The 21084-nt window shown below is 40.7% G+C and overlaps 1 protein-coding gene across 1 annotated transcript in view; it reads left to right on the forward strand.

Annotated features, from left to right (window-relative positions):
- The first annotated feature begins 664 nt into the window (after positions 1–664).
- The window catches only part of CAP2 (cyclase associated actin cytoskeleton regulatory protein 2), a 68113-nt gene continuing 47693 nt past the window's right edge, over positions 665–21084 (forward strand). Inside the window, exons 1-3 of the mRNA XM_054646313.2 lie at positions 665–1023; positions 12857–12981; positions 16563–16663. Coding sequence (XP_054502288.1) covers positions 12858–12981; positions 16563–16663 — 225 coding nt within the window. The 5' untranslated portion in view covers positions 665–1023; position 12857. The remainder of the gene's footprint in view (positions 1024–12856; positions 12982–16562; positions 16664–21084) is intronic.

A 21084-nucleotide genomic window follows, 5' to 3' on the forward strand; every position in this document is an offset into this window, starting at 1 on the left:
GTGGTCTTTTTTATAATCACCATCTAATGATTTTTTTTTCCATTCAGAGCATACTGTTTCTCTAGAGGCTGTGAATTCATGGTCTTCTCCCAAGACTTCTGTGCAGAAAAGCCAATTCATTTGCTATGAGCACGTGAAGCAGATTTCAGGTGAAGGTCCCTTTGGACCATGTGGTGACAAGCACTGCACAATTGCAGAACACTCACGCTTCCATTTGGCACAGGGTACGGACTGGTGCTAAGCCCAGTGAGCCTGACAAATGAGGCCTAAGCACCAGGGTTTGCCCACTGAAGTCCTGATTTCATGGCCACACTGAATGAAGGCAGCAGCCCCACCGTGGGCCCAGCTAAGCTGTGGTCAGGCTGACACACTTTAGTCCAGCCCAGAGCAGGCAATGAAGTGTCCAGGTGAACATGAGGATGTCCTCGACCTTCCCTGCCGTGTGAGGTGAGGGGTCTGATGGTTTCGACAGGAGCTTCACTCTTCCTTCCCACTGTGGACCAGACCAGTGTCTTGTGGGATGCTCACTTCCTACCCTCTCAAGCTGTGCCCGACGGGCAAAAGCAGGGCCACCATATCAGCGGCCATGGATGCCCTCCACCCTGGGCTGCCTGCAGTGTCCCCTGCTCCTCCGTGATGCTCCACCACTGCCATTTCCCCGCAGATTCCCAGCCGCCGCCGTGAGACACCTCTCCCTCTCCCTCTCTCTCCATTTTCACACTCCACCCACTTTTTGCTTTCTTTCTCCATCTCTGCCACCGTCTCTCTCCCTCTCTGGACTTGTCTTTATTTGGCACTCCCGGAAGCCGCTGGGCATTGCTCTCCCTGCCTGCCCGGGCAGCTGATGTGACTGACTGACACCGGCTCCCGCCGAGGAGGAGGAGGAGAAGGAGGAGGAAGAGGAGTAGGAGGAGGAAGGAGAGCAGCGGCGAGGCGAGGGAGGGGGGGAGCGAGTGACCGGCCGCGGATTTTCATTGCAGAGAGGAGGGGGGAAAAAAAAGGCTACGCGGGTCATCAAAACAGGTAACTCAAGAGCAGGCGGCGGCGGGAGGGGCGGGATGCCGGGAGCGGCCCGACCCCCCTGGCCCCGGGCAGGCGCGGCCGGGGCCGCGGGTGCGCTCCCGCCGGTAGCGGCGGCAGGAGCGGCCTCAGCGGACATCTTGGGGAGGGGGGAAAGTGATGTGGGGGCGACTCCGGGCTCGGCCGGGGGTGGCAGGGCGGCAGAGTTATTCCTTGGGCGGGCAGTGCTCTGGAGGTATCTGGGTCAGGGACCCGCGTTGCCCCTCGACCTCCCTCCTGTCACCTGCGCCGGCCTGCGCACGGAAAACCTCCCCCTCCCTGCCTCCCTCCCTTCCCCCGGGTGCTGAGTGGGAAGGGAGCAATCCGGGCTGGCAGAGGGGAGACCCGAGCGAAATACCACGGCATGCGAGGGATCCTCTTTGGGGCCGAAGCCGGACCTCCTCCGCCGAGCCCCCCGTCAGCGCCGGGAGCGACTCCGAGGGTGCTTTCTGCTGCGGCCCAGCCCCCGCCCCGGGACCCGGCAGCCGGCGGGTTATTAAAAATGCCCTCGGCTTGTTTGTGCAGACCTGGCTGTCAAGCGGTGCCGGTCCTGAACTCTCTTAATCAGTGTAAGATGATCTAATTCTGAGGCAGGCGGCTATAGTGCCGCTGGGTGTTGGGGCGCCGAGCCCTTGGATCCCCCCGCCCTTGGAGCCCTTGGAGCCGGAGGTGTGCGTGTGGTGGAGGTGGCAGAAGAGCCTGCAGGTTTAGCCCAGAAGAAAGGGTTAAATAGCATCTTAGGGTGAGCGACCTAAAGGCGTAATATATACCTTTACATAAAAATATATAAAGGATACTTCCAATACAGGTAGCTTTCAGAGGGGGCGAGAGGAAGGCAGAAGTGAAGCCGATACTGCATTTTGCAGTATCTTGACAACAGGAGCACTCCTCCAGAGACGCAGCCAGCACAAAACCGAGAAGAACTTCTTGTGACCTCACCCAAAAATGTGCAATCTGTCCTTTGCTTTGGGGATTGCTGTAGATTTGTATCTTGGCATTACAGCATCAACACTGAAAATTTTTATCAAGTAGAATTCAGATTTTGTGATATGTAGGGGCAGTTTTAAAAAACAAAGACCATCTGGTGAAGAAAGCTTTTTTTATATACCCTACCTAATTGTTTTCTGAGTGATGGAAAATTTCAGAAAAAAACCCCTTCACAGTGGCTAGTCCATTTGGAAGTAGATGGAAGGGATCTGTTTAGCAGGGGATCTGAGTGGGATAAACCTGCAGATTTTATAAATTTGTTTCTAAGCCAGGCAAAAGTGGCAGTGGTTTATGGACTACCATGTTTCATTGTTTTGTGAAATTGTAATGAGAAGATTCATCCTACTTCAGAAATGTAACTGAAAAAGTAATTTAGAATAGTAACATGGTAGATGGAATGAGTTGGAACTCAATACAGTACTCTCAAATATGGCCTTTTAAGACATTACTGTGATACCCTAATTTTTGTGCAAATTTTATCCTAGCATTTCCTTTTAATTGCTTATTATGCAAATGATAGTAAACTTTTTTCTGGTTTCATGTATTTTCAGTACCAGGATTTCATAACACTGGCTCTATTTTGAGCAAGTTTGCACAAGAACAAAGGCAGTCTACCTTCTTTAACAAAGCCAGGCACATGGAACAATATGGTCTTTTTGGTCTTGAGCTTAACAAAAATGCAAGTCTTCTGAATACTCCTATGATTCCTTTGTGTCTTTCCCCTTGAATGCTGCTCAGATGTGGAAGGTGGACAGGCAGAACTCCAAACTTAATGAATAAAATATGTTTTCTCAATTAAATAAAAATGAAGAGGATGTGCATTATTTACTATAATGGTAGAACCAACCTCTGACATGTTTTCATTATTCTTTGTCAGCTGTGGCTCTCACTTCAACGGAGAAAAGTGCTTCTTATTAACCTTAAGGAGCAAGGGTACTAAGATTACATGTATTAAATTCCCTCCCATCATTAGATATTCTGATCCCACTGTATCATTTTTATTAACCATGCAAAATACATTGGGCACCCTAAGTTAAAAAAAAAAAGTCATTAAAATTCACCCAGGTCCAAAATTCTTGGTAATCTGAATTAGCAGGTACTGGAAAAATAGAGTGGATAAGGAGGACTGGAAACCAGGCAACTTGTATTCAACTCTCAGGCTCAATGTTGACTTGTAACATCACCTGAACAAAGTCAGATAATCTATGCTTTAATCTGTGGCCTATCAGTGGCAATAAAGTTGCAGTTGGTTTGAACTCTAGGGAGAGAAATGATGAACTGCCAAATATGTTAAAGAATATTCTTAGTGGTTCTGCACGAGTTCTAACATCACGTGCATCAGCAGCAAACTCAGTAGCTGCAGCTGCTGCCTACTGGAACATCTGACTACATGAAAGAGAACATTCTGTGCTTATTGGGGCAGAACCAAAGAAACACCTATGATAGATAAGGCATACATTTTTTGCAGTTATTCTTCTGCTTTATTATGAACTGGTTAAAGGATTTTGCTTGATAAAGTACCCCTGATATATAAAAATAATTTTAATTCCTTTTTCTAAAACTTCAAGTGCATCTTTTGCAGTAGAGGGGACAAATGGGAACTTGTCATTTTCATGTGGTACAGAGTCCACTCCAGTTGCTTACATAATACTTCAAACTCTAAAGATTAAGCTCTTCTTCAGAATATCACTGCTAACAACTATACCAGAATAGCAACACCTTTACTCAGCACTGTATGCTGAAGTGACAAAAGCATGTGTGAGCACAGCTGCATCTCTGGCAATGATTATGCTGATTCAGATGCTTCATCAAGAGTAGGGAGTGTGGAGCTTCTTAAGTCTCTGTGACCTCTGTCACCATTTAGCAAGACTATGGCACAGACACCACTACAGTGTATACACATACTGCCTACTGCTGTGTTAATTTCACCTGTGTACTTAAGGTATTCTGACTACCAGTTTCAGGGACTTTTTGTTATTTAAAAGGTCCCATTGAGACTACTTTCCTGAGTATATGCTAATGGCAATTGCTTTGTCTGACCCACAATTTTTCAGGGAACAGCAAGCAAAATAGGTTGCTTGTAGAATTCCAAATACCAGTTATATGCTGGGAATTAAAGCCTTAATGCTTTTGTGGGCTATATAAAAAAATGAAACAGGAAAATGCTCAATTACATCATTAAATAGTGGCACATTTTTCCAAGAAGATCTGCTCAGATCCTAAGCTTTAAGCTATGTTTTGTATTAGTTTAAATATTTAATTAATTGCTCTTTGGAAGGAATGCAAAGAATCATTTACATTTCTGTGCGTAATCTGTCATTGTCTAGAAACAGCAGACTAATTCACCTAGCAGCTCTGGGTCCTCTAAAGCAACAGCCTTCCTCAAAAAGGCTGACTTTTACAAGCCTCTAGGGTAGGTCCAGTTTGATTTCTCTGTGTTTAGCAAGACCTCACACTGAAATACAGGAGGGATAAACAGTTAAATGTCTAAGATCTTGTATGTGAGCAGGTTGTATGGATTACCATTAAAGCTTAGAACCTCTTAAGTAGTAACCAGGTTATATCTAGAAATAAAGGTCTGTTTTAGTAGCAGCTGGCCCATTTCATCCTGAATCAGAAGCAAAGGCACAAATTGCAATGCCAGCAGTACTGCAAAATCAGTGGGATGAGTTTTAGAATGGGAGATGCATGAAGACCTTAAGTTTTTGTGACCAATAAAGATCCCAATTGAGCTACAGAGCAGAGAGAGGACTCATATGGCAAAAAGTTTGCTTAAGCCCTGTTGGCTGCTGCTATGCTGGAGGAAGAGCCACTGGCTACAGGCTGAGTGGAGCAGCCATGATGAGCCTGAGACCATCAGACACAGATTGCAGCAGGGTGTTCTGGTAAGAACAGGAACACTTGCAAACTTGGCTGAAATCAAGCCCAACTATTCAGGCTTCAACATAATATGGATATGCATGAGAAGTAGGGTGTGGAAGCTTTGTGAAAGGCCACCAGCACAGCAAACAAAACTTTTACAAACTTTGGTACTGAATAACTCTAGTCTTTTCTTCAGAAGTAATTTCACAGTTTCTGTTTTTAGAGCTTGCAATACCTTTCACTTAGTTTTAACTTCCTCCTTTGTTTTTTTCCTTTCACTTCCTGGAAGTACTGAAACATTTGTACTTTGTGGAATTTACCCTTTCAGAGAGTTCAAATTCAATTTGTTTAGAGCCATAGCATAAAGATCTTACTGTTCAGTTATTATGAACTGCACTGAAGCACTTGAATAAAATCAATGCATACAGTATTTTCTCAGTTCAGCAAGGCAGTCTGCTTACATACGGTAATTGGACTTGTGACAGGTAATTAAATGGCTTGTAAGGCCTTTAGGATGCTTGATTACATGAAGAGCACAACACTAATATATAGTAAATGAGGTGGCTAAGAACACTGCATTTCTGTTGATTGCACAGATACTAAACTTGTACACTTCATTTGAGGGAGAGAAGAAAATAAAACCAAGACAAAAGACCATGAGCAGTGGTGACATGAAAAGTGAGCATAAAAGGAATAAGAGAATGTACTTAGAAACTGGGTTGCCTTGGTTATTTTAAGTCAATCATGCTTATACAAACTGTCAAGCAGTCTTGATTGCTTCAGTATATCATTAAATAATGAACTCGCTCTTTGTGATCACAAAATTCATGACAGTGAAAATTATTCAGCAAGGGATAGAAGCTCTTCACAGAACTTCCCAATAATTAGGAAGTGAACTGATACTCCAGGAGATACTAAGCACATACATGAACGCATGCCATATTTTAAAGAATTCATATTAAATTATCAGAGGCCTACTTGCAGTCCATGTTGTTATTATTACATTGACTTGCAGACATACAGCTTGATGTGTGCAGTTATTCACCCATATTATGGGACTAAACTGGGATGTAATAAGAAATCTAAAATGCATCAACAGTCTTAGAGGTATTTGTCAAAACAGAGATTGTTTTATGATGCAAATTTTACAATTTTTCTGAACAGTGGGATGAATAAAGGGTTCTATTCTTTTTCAACATGGTTTTGTAGACAGCAGCCTGATCAGTAGGAGAGGGAGAGAAGCAGAGGAGAAGCCAGAATGCAAACAGAAAATAATGCTTTGTGGTAGCAACAGCATAAGGCCAGACAAAGGAAAACACTTGGGTTAAATGGGAGATTCAACGTGAACCTGCTTTTACTTCTTCTATGCAAATGGTTTTTTGCTTATAAAAAGTAGCCCTTTAAAAACACAGAGGTTATGCCAAAGAAAGAAGTCCACACACAAGATAGTTGATGTAGCACACTCTTATGCACAGCCATAAGGGACTCATTTATAGCATAGCAGTGGCTTTAACACACACAGTGAGCTACAGACAGAAATATTTTATGATGAGTATGCTAGAGTCAGCCAAGACTTCAGATCAACTTAATAGTGAAAATGGCACATTCATCCACAAAAAGCAGAAGTCATACAGACATTTTTGTCTTTTTGCTATTTCAGGTATAACTGTCCATCTTAACAAAAAAAAAAAAAAAAAGTCAAAATTCTAATACTGTTTGATATACAAAACTAAATATTTTAAAGTTTAAAAATTAAATAATTCTCTATACTTCAGAATTAATTGCTCCCAAATGAGCTTGTAGTAGATTTAGGGGCAAAACAATAAAAAAGGCTCTGATTTGAAACTCAAATCATTCTTCTCACACAGGACCTTACTGAGAGGTCTTCTGGTTTAATCCAAATTGACATCAGTTTGAGAAGACTCTGTTTACATTCCTCCCCTACAGCTAATGGAAAACAAAATACAAACCATACAAGGTAATGGTCTACCAACACATTGGTCTACCAACACATACTTTCTTCTCACCACTGTTCCCTTTGCATTCTCTGCCCAGAATCTTTTGTGATAGCAACCCAAAGAATTTCAAGTGCTCCTTCTTACCACCCAGCCAGTACTGAGCTGCTTCCAAGCTCTGTCTGGGAATGAGGAACTCCAGAGACCCCAAGCCAGTGGGGTTCCGAACAAAGGAATTTGGGTCTCATGGCAAAGTTGGCAAAGAGACTGCTTACTCAAAACATCTTGGATTTGTAAGTGTTCGAATGATGATGTAGGAAAAAGAGCCATTTCAGACCCAGGCTGTCTATGTTTGTGTCAGAAATGAAGTGCTGTAAGATGCTTTTGTAATTTGAGGGGATATTCAGGAATGCATTTCTCCTCCCTTGATGGATGTTGACATAAATTGTACAGAGGAACTCTCAGAGGACACGGTGCTTTAGATCTATAAAATGTTCCTGACTGGCTCTCTGATAGCACCAGCTGGCAATCTGGGGAGTTGTGTATTTTATTTAATATCTTGGTAGCAATTTATTAAAAGATTAAGAGAGAAAGCACATGTGCAAGGTGCCGTACTTCCAAGGACAGTGTGATTTTCCACTTCCAAGGCAGTGCAGCAATGGTGAGTACAATTAAAATGCACATTGCTGCCTATATTCTGGTTTAGGCATCTGCCCTTTTTTGGCATAGAGAAGAAATCCAAATCTGACATGTAGGATATCAGATGATGTGCATGAGTGAGACCTGGCATCAATTTTCAGATGCTAGATGAATTTGGAAGAACTGGTACTGAGTGGGGGCAGGGGAGGAAAGCAAATAAATTAACAGGTCATTTCTTTTCCTTTCAAATTAGTAGAATGCTAGGAAGTAAAAAAACTGTGGAACTTTGTACTCTATCCCTTGCTGATGTTTGTGAGAATCATTTCATACTTTACAAGGTAGCACCATTCCTTTGTTCAAAACTCCATTTTTACATGCCTGGTATGTCATCATATGGTTTTTTTTTCCCCTTTATGCTACTGTACTGCTTTTCCCTGTGCATTCATTACAACTTGTTTCTTCTTGAGGATGGAGCAATATTGTCCTCTGTTGTAAGTCACATACAGTAGTAACAGGAATAGTATGTGTGTGTTTTGACTTACAGTTTGCTGTTTGGGATCAGTATGTCAGGAAATTCTAGTCTACAGCCAAGTTTTTTTCCCCTGATAATAGATAAATGGTGCTTTGAAACAGCTGGGGAGTAAAGCAGTGATCTCCCAAGGCCTGTCTATAAGAAGAAATCCACTCTTTGAGTTTCAGCATGCTTTCTTCTACCTGGTTTTGGCTTTACTTCTTTTGTGGAAGAAATGACAGATGGTAGTACTACCACATGCCTTTAGCACTCCCAAAAAAGATACCACTAACAGTAAACAGGGCAGAGCTGTGGATCTTCTGTCTTGATTTTGTGCCCAAGAGACTGTTAACAATGTTGTGTTTAAATGATTGTCGGTAGATGTGTGTTAACACCTTCCGTGACTCTTAGGTGACCTTACTTTCAGTGAAGGACAGTGTTCTTCACCAGGAGAACAACTGGATGAGGATTACATGGGAGTTAAAGCATTGTTATTTTAACTCTTCATAGGTGGTCATCATCAGCTCTGGGAAAAGGTACATGGTTAACCCTGATAATCTCTTCAATTCTTTAATTAAAATCTTGACAGGTGAGATAGAGAGTCTGTCTTGAAGTAAAAACACGTTTTATGAGAGTGGAAGCATGCCACAGACATATTTACATCCCTTTTCTTTAATGTGCAGAGATTTAATTTGACACTGTAAGTAGACCAATCTTATTATTTATTTATAATAAAAGCTCTGATGCTGTATCATGGCAGATAGTATCTTCACAGAGTCAAGCTTTGCCATTTGTATTCTGATTCCTTTTGAGCTGTGGCTTTGTGGTGTCTCTGACCAGGCAAAGTGCAGTGTGGAATAAGTAATCAGATAAACAGCTGAATATAGGCCAAGAAAATGCTGAAGCGTGTCATAATGTGAGCCAAATATGTAAATCTCAATGTATAGGCAAAGATGTCAGTGTTTAGATGGAGAATGGATGAGGAGAGTTTTCATGCTGTTGTTCAGTGGATGTTTAGAACAGTAACTTTAATTCCTGTGTTGTTTGTAAGGTAGATAACACTGTGTCATTTAATGGTAAAGAGAGGTGTAAATGTAAGATTTGAATATGTACAACTGATTGCTCTTTTAGTGTTATGGACAGTAATCACAAAAATGTTTTTGCACTTTATTCATACATGACAGGCATAACTGTGTGTAATCTTATATGCATGTACATATATGTATAGAAATAGATGGAAGTACCATGTACTCATGTAAATCTACAGATAAAAAGGTAGACAGTGTAAAGATGACGATTATTGAGTGTAATATTCTGTATAAAAAGAATAGAAACCTGACATCCCTAATATTAGGGTAAAAACAATTTCTACTTCTGTTTAAAGACTCTGACAATATATTATTCTATGATTGCTGGTGATGCCTGCTTTTGGAAGAACATTGTAGTTCTCCAGTTAATGGGACTAGAATAAAACAGTGAAGAATATAGTGAGTAAAAGACTATGTGGTAGCAGGAAGGTGTTGCATAAAAAGATCCTTCAGGTTTTTGAGCTGGGTTATTCCCCTGAACTTCTGACACCATAATGTGTATTTTTGCTCCCTTACATTGACCTTACTGAAGATCATTTATTGGATAATACATTAGAAGTCTGCTCATTTGTGAGACTCCTCAGACCTCCTGGTGTGTGCACTCAAATCATTGAGTTTGTAATCAAGCAATTGGATTCTTTCCCAGGCAAAATCAGGCTGAAGAGGCCAAAAAGTAACAGGTCTTCCATAGAAGTTTCTGCATAATTTTTGTGACATTTGATGACATCATCAAGGAAAATTTTAAGGCAAATGAAAAAAACGCAACTTACCTGACTGTATCTTTACATAAAAAATAGGTACTATACTAAAAATATATTTTAAAATACTGATGAAATTAGTTGACTGTATGCTATGTTATGTATTAGTATGCTGTGTTACACCATCCAGACTTTAGCGTGGTTGAAAACAGGAGTTTTAAAATAGACAGCATTTTAGGCTTTTATGTAGTAGGGTAAAATGTGAAAAGTATGTACTCATAATATTTTTTAGGGTTAACAGTGCTTTGTTTTAAGAAAAGTTTTAATATTCTCATAAAAGTTTGAATATTTCAGAAGCTTCCCTGATCCATTCATCTAATTCCTGCCAAGATATTTGTAACCTTACAAAAATTTAAGGTGTGTTTTTTTAAAGCGAATTGATTTTTCAAACAGAATCAATTTGTGCATTTTGCAGTATAAAGAAAGTATTTGCCACTGGGTCAAGAGAAGTGATCCCACCCCTCTGCCCTTCACCTGACTGAACTCTTAGGTCAGGTCAAGAATACAAGCAGTTTTCATGGATAACTCACCTGGCATGGTGTGTTGTCTCCTGTTCTGAGAAAGCAGCCCTGGTTCTGCAATACTGTGCTCTGGATAAATACAGATTCACCTAAATGGACTCATTACACGACAAATGAGTCCTGGTGAGGTCACACCTGGAGTGCTGTGTCCAGTTCTGGGCTCCTCAGCACAAGGGAGACATGGAGTTCCTGGAGCAGGTCCAGTGGACAGATGCAAAGCTGACCAATCAAGTGGAGCATCTCTTTCATGAGGAAAGGGTGAGGGAGCTGGGCCTGTTCAGCCTCAGGAGGCAGCTGAGAGGGGACCTCATCAATGTCTATCAGTATCTGAAGGGAGGGTGCCCAGAGGGCAGATCCAGGCTCTTCTCAGTGGTTCCCAGCAATAGCACAAGAGGCAGTGGGCAGCAGCTGATGCCCAGATGTTCCACCTGAATATGAGGAAGAACTTTACTGTGCAGGTGACCAAGCTCTGGAACTGGTTGCCCAAAGGGGTTGTGGAATCTCCTTCACTGGTGATATTCAGGAACCGTCTGGATGCAATCCTGTGCCATGTGCTCTGGGATGACTGTTTAAGTGGGAAGGTTGTACCAGATGACCCCTCTGAGGTCCCTTCCAACCTGACCCATTCTGTGATAAGACAAGAGAGCCCCTCTGAATTTTTACACTGTTCATGTGCATGCTGTTTAATGCTGTTATCCTCTTTGTGGGTTTGATTTTTTTATTTAATATAAATAGGAAAACCCCATAAATTCCAAACAAAACTTTCTCACAAGAATGATTCTTTCAAGGGTTTAATGCTGTAAAATCTTCTGCTTCACTTTTAGGTCAAACACAAACCTCATTACATTTATAGAGTAAAGTCTGAAAGTCCCACCCTGTTTGAAAGGCAGCATGACTCAGAGCACAAGAGCTTTGCACGTGTTTCCACAGTCCTAGTAGCTAATTTCCTCTAATTTCCTCTCATACTTAAATTTTTAGTAGAAAAATATTACTATATTTTACTAATAAGAATTAGTAGTACTTGTTTGTAAATGAAAACATTTATTTCCATGGTACTTTACTTATTAATTATAACATTTAGGCACTCTGCACTGGCTGTGGAGACACTGAAGCAGCAATGTTTAGTTTGGTTGCTGAGTGTTCCATAGTGGTGCATTTTATTGGAATCTGCTATTAGGCTTTAATATCTCTGCAATACTAGCAGCCTGTTCTTTAGGAACTAATACATTTGCACTTTTGTTCCATGTCTGCCTAACCATTCTAGTCTCCGAGACATAGAGGAATCAATGTCTTGTGGAAGAACTCCACAGGATGATGGCCCCAGAGAGCCTCTGACTCCCTGCTTGCCCCAGCTGGGGATGTGCATTCCCATGTTGCTCCTGCTTTTGCACATCCCGGTGCTGGGCAGGGGATGCAGCCTGGTGTGGGGGCTGGGCTGGAAGTGGCCACAGGGAGCATGATAATCAAGAGCCATCATCACCACATGCACCCCTTGCCGAATGTCACTTACCAGCGTCAAACACTCACAACCTTCAGTGGGGAACGTGTACATTAAACTCGCTCTGTTAAATGATAGGGGATTTAAACATAGCTTTGCCTTTGCTTATGTAACTCTTTCTCACTCTGTATGGTATACAGCACTTTTTTCCCAAGAGATTGGCCAATATTCAAAAATGTCAATGCCTACACTGCCTCACATGTAAGAGAGCAGATAATCACATTGTGAAGAAAGAAGGCAATGTGTGAGTTGTTAAAAATGTAACCTAATTTCTGTTTAATCTTACACCAAAAGCACTGCAGCAGTACTGCACAAGCAGGCCTCTGGATTTTTTTTCCTATCCAAATGTTAATCAGCATTTGATTTTAAAAGCTTGGGAAACACTGGTTCATATCGGGTGCTTCTGTAAGAAAAAAAGCGATGGTAAAGCATATAAGAAAAATAAAGAGGAGACCTTCTTGGATTTTTGTGTAGTCTTCAGTCAAGTGGCTGGGTCCTACTAGAAAGTATAAAAGACCGAGGCAAATTTCAGAATTAACCTTTTCAAAAATCAGAGAGTATTAATTGGGTCTGTATGTTAGTCTCTGTAAATGCTGACTCAAATCATTGTAGGCATAAGATTTTACCAGTTACTTCTATGACTATTCCGGTCATCTCAATATTTGGTTGGGAGCATATATTTGCATTTTGTCAGAAGCTGTTCATGTGCAGACTGTTAAAAGCTACACTAGCAGTGGTTGGAACCTGCTACTTAGAAGGAAGAGCCGGAGTTGAGTGCTGATCCCTGCTGACAAAGAAGCAACTTACCCTTTGTCAGCTGCTTCACTGCAAATGCTTATGTGCCAGAAAGACAGTGCTTAAAAAATGAGAGTTTTACCATAAAATAAAAAGCCACAAGATAAACAGAACTGCAGCATGAAGCAAGGACTTTACTGAGAGGGGTCTAACGCTGTTTCTATCCGTAATGATTTTTTTCAGAATGGCAGAGACTCATGGCTTGATGGAGAGATTGGAGAAAGCAGTGACTCGACTTGAATCATTGTTTTCAGATTCACACAGATCTGGTGGAATGGAGTGTGATGGCATCAATGGAGTCAATGGAAGTAAGTATGTTGTTTTGAAGTACCATCTCTCTGTCATTAAAAAATTGCAAATAATGTATATGTTTGTCTTCTAAGAGGGAATACGATCCCACCTCCTACAAATTCTGTATCAAAATAAAGTAATATTTTTAAAAATTTATTTAGAAGTGCCACGTGACAAGCTTAGCAGCATGTACAACTCTAAACTAATATGGCCTAGAAAATGAATGATTTTACTGTTTCTTAAATATACTGTCCATGTGTCAAGCTTTATTACTCTTTCCATGTAAAGTGGAATAACCCAGTTCAAATACCTGAAGGATCTTTTATTGTAAATAACTCCCCAGGTGAAAATATCTGCTTGAGCCCAATCAGCAGAATAAATGAGACATCCCCTAAATGTGCAGCATAAATATTCCTGTAGAAGTCACTAATATAAACACTGTTGATTTGCCAGCTCTCTCTGCATTTCATGGTGCAGACCCACTTAATTTGTTTAACATCCTTAATCAAACATGAGTTTGTTTGGAAGCATTTGCTCACTAAAGACTGCTATAAATCCATGGCCGTACATTCTTATCTCTTGAGCTCTCTGTTCTCAAGTGGCTCTCCAAAGCACTACAGTGGAGAATATACTAAAAAAGCTTGTTCTTTGTCTACTCATATCATTGAATCATATTTTTTTAATTTTGTGGTTCTTGAAGTTATAGGCTAAGTAACTTTACATATGTGGTACTTCTAAATATGATGGAATCAAAATGCTCTTTTCTTTCTCCAAGACTTTTTTCCATCCAGAACCCCAACATGCATCTCATTATTAGCTTCATGTTCTTTGCTTTCTGTATTCCTTGCCCTTTCTTGCATTTTTCAGAGAAGAGCACATCTCAGCATGGACTCAGCTGCTGTACAGGAGCTGCAGGACACATCTAAAGTTGCAGGCATCTTCCTTTACTGACACAGCAACAAGTGAAGTGTGTGAGATGCTGTGTTGTCCCCTATGCCAGCTGACACATGTGAGGGACATTGCCTGCACCATTGTGTGCAATGGGCCTGCACACTGGCAGCTGCTGTGGGGCAGCTGACTGAGAGCAGTGTGTTTCTGTGGCAGGAAAGGAGCATCTTCCAGCAGGCTTCCATGGCAGATGAGTTAGCCAGGCACAGAAAGCTTCACTAAAAAAATTGCTTGCAGTCCAGAGAGAACCTAGGCAGCTAGCAAACTGTAGCAAAGTCAGGGAGAAATATCCATATACAAACTGACAAATAAATCAATCACCACTAGGAATTGTGCAATTTTCAAAATAATTTAGTCATGTAATGAGGCTATTCAGGTGAATCTGTATTTATCCAGAGCACAGTAGTGCAGAACCAGGGCTACTTTCAGAACAGGAGATAACTCACCATGCCAAGTACTTCCATGAAAACTGCTTGCATTCTTGACCTGACCTAAGAGCTCAGTTAGGTGAAGAGATTCACCCCCCACAGGCAACCAGAGCCTGAACGCCCCAGCAGATCCCTAGAAGAAACCAACTGAGAAGCCTTGTTGAAGTGTGATTATAAAATACACCCACTGGGAGACTGCAGTAAGAAGCTGAGATGAGCAACACCATGGGGTGCTTGCCAGGCTGCATGATGTCTCCAGGCAGAGCTGTCTCACACAGGGACTCAGGAATTAGCTTTTGCTGGTGCAGTTGGGAAAGTCTTCAGTTTGTGTGGCTGGTACGCCTACAGTGCCCCAAACATCACTCTGTGTGCCTGTGTCACTGTGCCTCTGCAGAGGTTCACATTGCCACAGACACTGCAAAGGAAACAGTCTTACAGGTATCTTCTTTCTTTTTCTCCTTCAAAACTGTCACTCAGGCCAGAGTGTGACCTTTTTAAAATCTCCAGTTGAAATGGAGATATATTTCTTCAACCATGACCTCTATCCCCTAAAAGACCATTCCATAATTAGAATTAATAAAAAAATAGCCTTGTCTTTTCAATTAGTACATTTTCAGAAACAGGATGGGTGATCTGTACCTTTACTGTTTTCCTAAAGGGCATTACAGCAGCAGAAGTGCAAATAAATCATTCTGTTGCTCTGCATGGCCCACAGCAAATTCTAGTAAATGCTTCTGGGAGTGAGCTGCATTGAATAGTAAAAAATAGCATAGTTGCTTTCTAGTTCTGCATAGGAGAATTTGGTGAACTGTTATGTAAAACTCTGCTCTAAAAGGAAAATGTTACAATGAATCTCTTGGAAGCATGCACAGATTTTGAAAAAGAACATAAATGGGCTTTGGAAAGCATCTCCACAGCTAAAACCTTTTGTGCATTAGGTCAGTTGAGGGGTTTACACACAAACACTTAATATGGAAGAAAGCCCAGAAATTCCTCAGAATTATAGGTGAATGGCATCAAGAGAACAAAAGGAGCCTTGAAATCCCACCTAGTTGACTAACTACATTTTCTTTTTCACACAGGCCACTGCAAACTCCAGTTGCCAGAGCCTGTCTTTTATTCTGTCATGGAGCCAGATGACTCTTGTGGAATAAAGAGGGCTTTCATAACTGTGAATTTGGACACAATTGTTATGTAGTGCCAAAAGGTTAAAGCAAATTCTCTGGGGAAAGCTTGGTACTCCTTCAGAGCAATCCTCAGGCTTTATTAATGAGGGAGAGAGGCAGGGAAGAATTTTAACCTTGTTCTCTCAGATCCTACATATGTCGTAGATTCACATGTGTGTCATTGATGCTGGATCTGGCAAAGGTTCTGAGCATTGACAAGACACGAGGGAGTAAAGAAAGGGTTGGAAAGCATCCAAGGAAAGATTATTTTTGCTATCTTAACAGGTACCACGTAGTGCTAGGTAGAAGCCACGTGCTTAAGAAACTGAGACTGATCTGCATTTTCTGATTGTTCACCTAATCAGGAAACTGCTCTGTGTACCATATAGAAAATAGCAGGTGACCAAGCACTGGAACTTTGTAATGTATAGTATCTATAAAGTCAATAGGATATGTTGTCTGGAAGACTTGTTTGAGCTTTCTTTACCCAGTGACAGTTTCACAAGGTGAGACAACAAAATGAGGCGATTACAAAGCCATATATCACCGCATAAATCTACTGTCAACCCATTCCAAGGACTCTCTTCCTGGAAATGGGATTGGTTGCTATTAAAAGCCACCAAACATCACAGAGATCTTCAGGAATGGAGTAGTATAAAAAGAGTGGTTAAGTACAGTGCAGGTTCTTTTTAGGGGATGATATTTGGTTAAAGTACAATAGGGAATTTTTGTTAAGAGAATTACACTCCTAAGGTCCTTTGAAGGGCTGTTTGTTTTAGCACATGTTATTTTAAGACAAAAGAGGCTTCCTATTACATTATACACAGGAAATTTTCTTACAGGTTCCTATTCAAGTTCTACCAAGAGCAGGATTTTTTCCTCTTCTTTCTGTCTAGGACGAAAATAATTTTACATGCTTTTTCACTGATTTCATAAATCAGAAACGAAGTTACTGCAATCTCCTCAGTTTCTATGATACATCTCCTCCATCTGCTACACATCCTATGCATTATATACTTTATGAACCCATTATAACGGAATGTTCCTCTTCTACAGGCATAGCACCATATGTGGAAGCCTTTGATAGGCTGCTGAATGGAAGTGTTGCTGAGTTTCTCAGATACAGCAAGATTCTTGAAGGTGATGTGAAGACACATGTAAGTATTTACTCAGATTTTCCCGTGATGATGAAGTGTAAAAATCTTGGAATCTGTGTCATCAGCCTTGATTTCTGAGTAGAGGAGTATCTTAATAGCAAAACAAAGTCTAAGTTATTAATTCTTGTAGTAGAGATAGCCTGACATTACACGATGAGTACAGTTGGTTTGGGAATGGCACAAGGTTGTGTGGATTCATAAGAAGAGATTGCTCACTTTCTACAGCACCAAAGTTGAACATCATAAAATGCAAAATATATAAATATTCTCAGTCACAAGCAATTTGAATAGTTTTGTTGGCTGCTGAGCTCTTTGCAGGGCAGGAACACAATTAAGAACACATGCCAACAAATTAGTAGCAAACAACAGGTGGGCTCAAGCAATGATAATTTCCTGTGGTTGTTTTCTAGGCATGTGTATCATCATTCCAGTTAATATAGAGATTTTGTTCTGGTTGTTCATTTTTTATTACTCACATCTCTTTCATTTGTAACAATGTAGCATTCTAAAAATGATTCAGCCATTTATATGACCCTTTGTTAAAAATATAAGTTGCAGCAAGGAAGTACTATGGTATCATTTTCATGATGACAATACTTTCTAACCTTATGATCTTAACCTTGTGATCAGAACTTGTTTGTGTTGTTTTATTTTTTTAAGCTGGTCTTCCCTAAAATGGGTGGTGATGTAATTGACAAGGGATGGAGTCATTTTACCAACAGCTTACCAATATAAATTTGGGAAAAAAATAACCAACAAAAAACCATCCCACACACAAGAGGACTGGAGTCAATGCAAGCTGGATCTGAAGGAGTGTGATACTTTTAACTTTTCTAGTAGATCCATGCTATCAGGCTTTCCTCCGTGTATATGGTTCCCAGTTGATTGCTGCTGCTGCTCTACGTAACAAACACTGTAGCCAGAAAAACATGCAGTCCTACAAGCTACTGAGATTCATGTTGCAGGGCCAACATAAATATTCCTATTTATGTCTACTTACAGAGAAAGATGACTGGATTATTTTGTGATCTGTGTTCTTTTCCTCTGGTGTTACATGTTCTGGTTTGTAGGACAGAGTGTCTGACCTAGTTAGGCCTAGAAAACAGGAGGGAATAAGAAGACCAGGCAATCCTAGATGATCTTTGTTTTTCTAAGGAAATGCTGCACTCCCTTTTTATTTGAAAAAGACCAGACAATTATACTATAAGCTACAATATATGTACTTTGTTCTTCAGAGAAACTAGGGGAAAATAAATAAATGGGGGTCGGAGGGTTGGAGGAAGAATTATGGACCTAACTGAACAGAGGATTGCTCCCTGGAAAGGATTGATTCTAACTTGGTTTTTACATTCATTAGACATCATTATTTTGCAGTTGATTTCTCAACAGTTTAGATCTGAGTGATACAAAATTAGTCTTCCTAGCAATACTAAGCAGGGAAAGGGATTGCATTAAACATTCTAAATTGCTAAACCCTTTTTAATATACACTATCTGTAAATGTTTAAATCATTAAATCAGTAAGTGTATTAATTTATGCATTTGTCACTATTTCTTACTCATAATTGAGTCCATATAAAAGATTATTAATAATTTGTCAGCCAAGTCTGTGGACAGTCCCTAGCATATTGTTGATGATAGTGTAATGCAAGCTGTGATATGGAGTATTTGTTAGTGCTGGGAGCTTAGACATTGCATTAGCTTTCTTTACATAAAGAAACCGGTGATTCCGATTGCAGCCTACTAAATATTCTGAAATCATAGATTCTGCATTTACAACGTGGAGCAGACTGTGGTTGCCTTATGCTCATGCTTATCACTGAAGCAACATCTGTGCTTTACCTTAACAAGTGGAACAAGGAGTATTTTTCTTCTGGGTGTCTTATAGACCATGTGTCCTCAGCATTATACTTGCAGCTGCTGTCTCTTTCACATAATGAGCTGAAGGAAGGTTGTATTTTATTTCAAAAAACACCTGTTGCCTTGAAAAACCTCACATACCTGACGGACCAGAATGGTAATATGAGAGAAAGAGAGACTTCATATTATGTTAAAGAAATGGGGGATTTAACATGATGTGTTTTGTGCTGATGGCTGCAACGGTTGTGTGGTTTGTGTGCCTGGCAAAAGGAAGAATTCAGACACAACTCGTATCTGTTGGGGAGCCTTGTTCCTATTTTTTCAGCATGCTGTACTCTAAAAAGTCTGCTGAAAGAGAACAAAACAAGCAAACCACAAAAAATAACTAATAGCTAGCTTCTGGCTCTCTTAAACACAGCAGCACAGTGGGCTTTATAAAGATTCGTTTATCAGAGTCCTGCTTAGGGTCTTGAGAGCAAGATATTTCTCATTCAAATTACAGTACATATAGTGGTGAATGTCTGAGGTCAACTGCACTGAAGAAATGAACCACTTTTTAAAAGACAGGGAGAGTGGTTACATACTCTATTTTAAATAAATAGCCCTAAACAGCTAAGATAAGATCTTTCCCCTATTCTGTCACTGTGGAATAAAGATCTGGTGATTATATGGATATTTCTATGAAATGCAAAGTCCCCTATAGGCACAGGTTTTATGAAAACACTTTCTGCTGTCCATGTCACAACTAGTGCATGTGAAGTCTGTAAAAGAGGGAAAGTCTGGACTGCTACCAACCAGCTGTCTTTGGCCTGACATACCAGTGTCTTGGAGGCTGTCACCAACCATTACAGGCTGTAACAGCCCTGAAGCTGACTCACCGTATATGCCAACAGCAAAAACTGTCCTTCTGTCAGAATGAGGGAAATTCAAAATCAGTATGAAACAGATTGTGACTCTACAACATAGGCCATGAATCCAGCACTGCAGAAAATGTGTTAAGGATGACAAAGAGCTGCTTCTGGAAGACATAGTGTACCTTTAGATTGTGTCCCAGTGAGGAAGCTGGGTTCAAGCAGGTTTGATGGGCTCTTTGCATTGGCAAAGCAAAGAAACCAAGACCTCAGAAGGCCAAGAAGCAGGTTTTAGTAATGTGTTTATTATGAATTTCTTCACATTATTTTTGTTTATGTGCTATCTCAAGTGGTGGAATACTTTGGCTTGAATTTGAGTAATGTACCAGATGAGACATCACGATAGGAAGAGAATGTACTGGTTCTACAAGAGAAGGATAGATAACCTCACATTTCCATATTTTAGTATTTTATGTGGTACAGAGCAGAGCATAATTGCAGCCTTCTGTCAAACACATAAGCTAATACTTGCCTTTTAAAAAGTGTTTATTTGTAAAAATCTTTTAACCTCCCAACCCCACCAGTTGAAAGAACAGATTGTCTGTGTGATTCATTTATGTTCCCTCTTCTCTCATCCAAGCCTATTTATCTTGGAATGGAAAACTATAAAAATATGGATGCCTTTTCCCTCCTTTCTTCCATCAACTTCCAGCTGCTGAAATGCAGAGCTCAAAACAAAAGCTCAAAGAGCTTGGAGCATTCAGAAATGCTCCAAGGTAGGTGGTTCAGTTGCTCCTTATTGGAAGAGGGTTTGGACGCAATCCATAAAATGTATGACTACCTGAACAAGGTTAGCACCGAGAAGTAATCGCAGCACATTATCCAATCTGCAGGAGTTCTCTGTGCGCATGCGCTCGTTTCTTATCACGGTGAGCAGAGAAAGCAATGTGCACCCCACAAATGTCGTATGCATGTACCCAGAGAATTTCTTTATCTGTTACATGAAAGCAGTGACATTCTTCTCTTCTTCTCAGTAAAGTCCACATAAATAGAGAGCTGAAAGCAGGAGATATGTTTTATGAGATATATATGCACTTTGCAGAGTGCCACTCTGGTTTGGACTGTCAGTGAAGTTAAAAAATCCTACCTTCCTGGTTTATTTCAAAAGAGTAGTTATGACACATGAAATAGCTGCATGTTGTCTTTTCATGTGAGAGATGCTGTAGAAGGAGTCAATGATGTTCATAGCCCTGAACTTTGAGCAGGATATACTGCTGTCTGCGCTACACCAAAAAAACCCCACTTTTGCACTTTATCTTAGCTTATCTAAATGCAGACTATCAACCCCATTATTTGACTGATTCCTCATTCACAAGGCAATTTGCTTACAGGGCAACAGAATGCACAAGTGTAGTCTCGTGTTCATCTTTTGTGCTCAGAGGCTGTGTGGTTTTAGGCATTGTGTTGAAAGTTGAATTAGAGCTCAGAGAAGAGGATGATGTCAACATGCCCAAAGAGAAGCTTGCTGTCAGGCTGCCTTTGCATTTCTGTGAGAGGTATTTTCTGCTACATGGAATAAACACCAAACCAAGGTGCTAGTGCAGGACTGGGGAAAATGGAATACATAAAAAAAAGAATAAAAATATAGATATTTTTGACAGCATACAAAGTGCACTCAACTGAGAGAAAGAGTCTTAGAGCGTAGAAAATG

Source organism: Agelaius phoeniceus, chromosome 1 (genome assembly GCF_051311805.1).
Source record: "Agelaius phoeniceus isolate bAgePho1 chromosome 1, bAgePho1.hap1, whole genome shotgun sequence".
In the NCBI taxonomy this organism is placed as follows: domain Eukaryota; kingdom Metazoa; phylum Chordata; class Aves; order Passeriformes; family Icteridae; genus Agelaius; species Agelaius phoeniceus.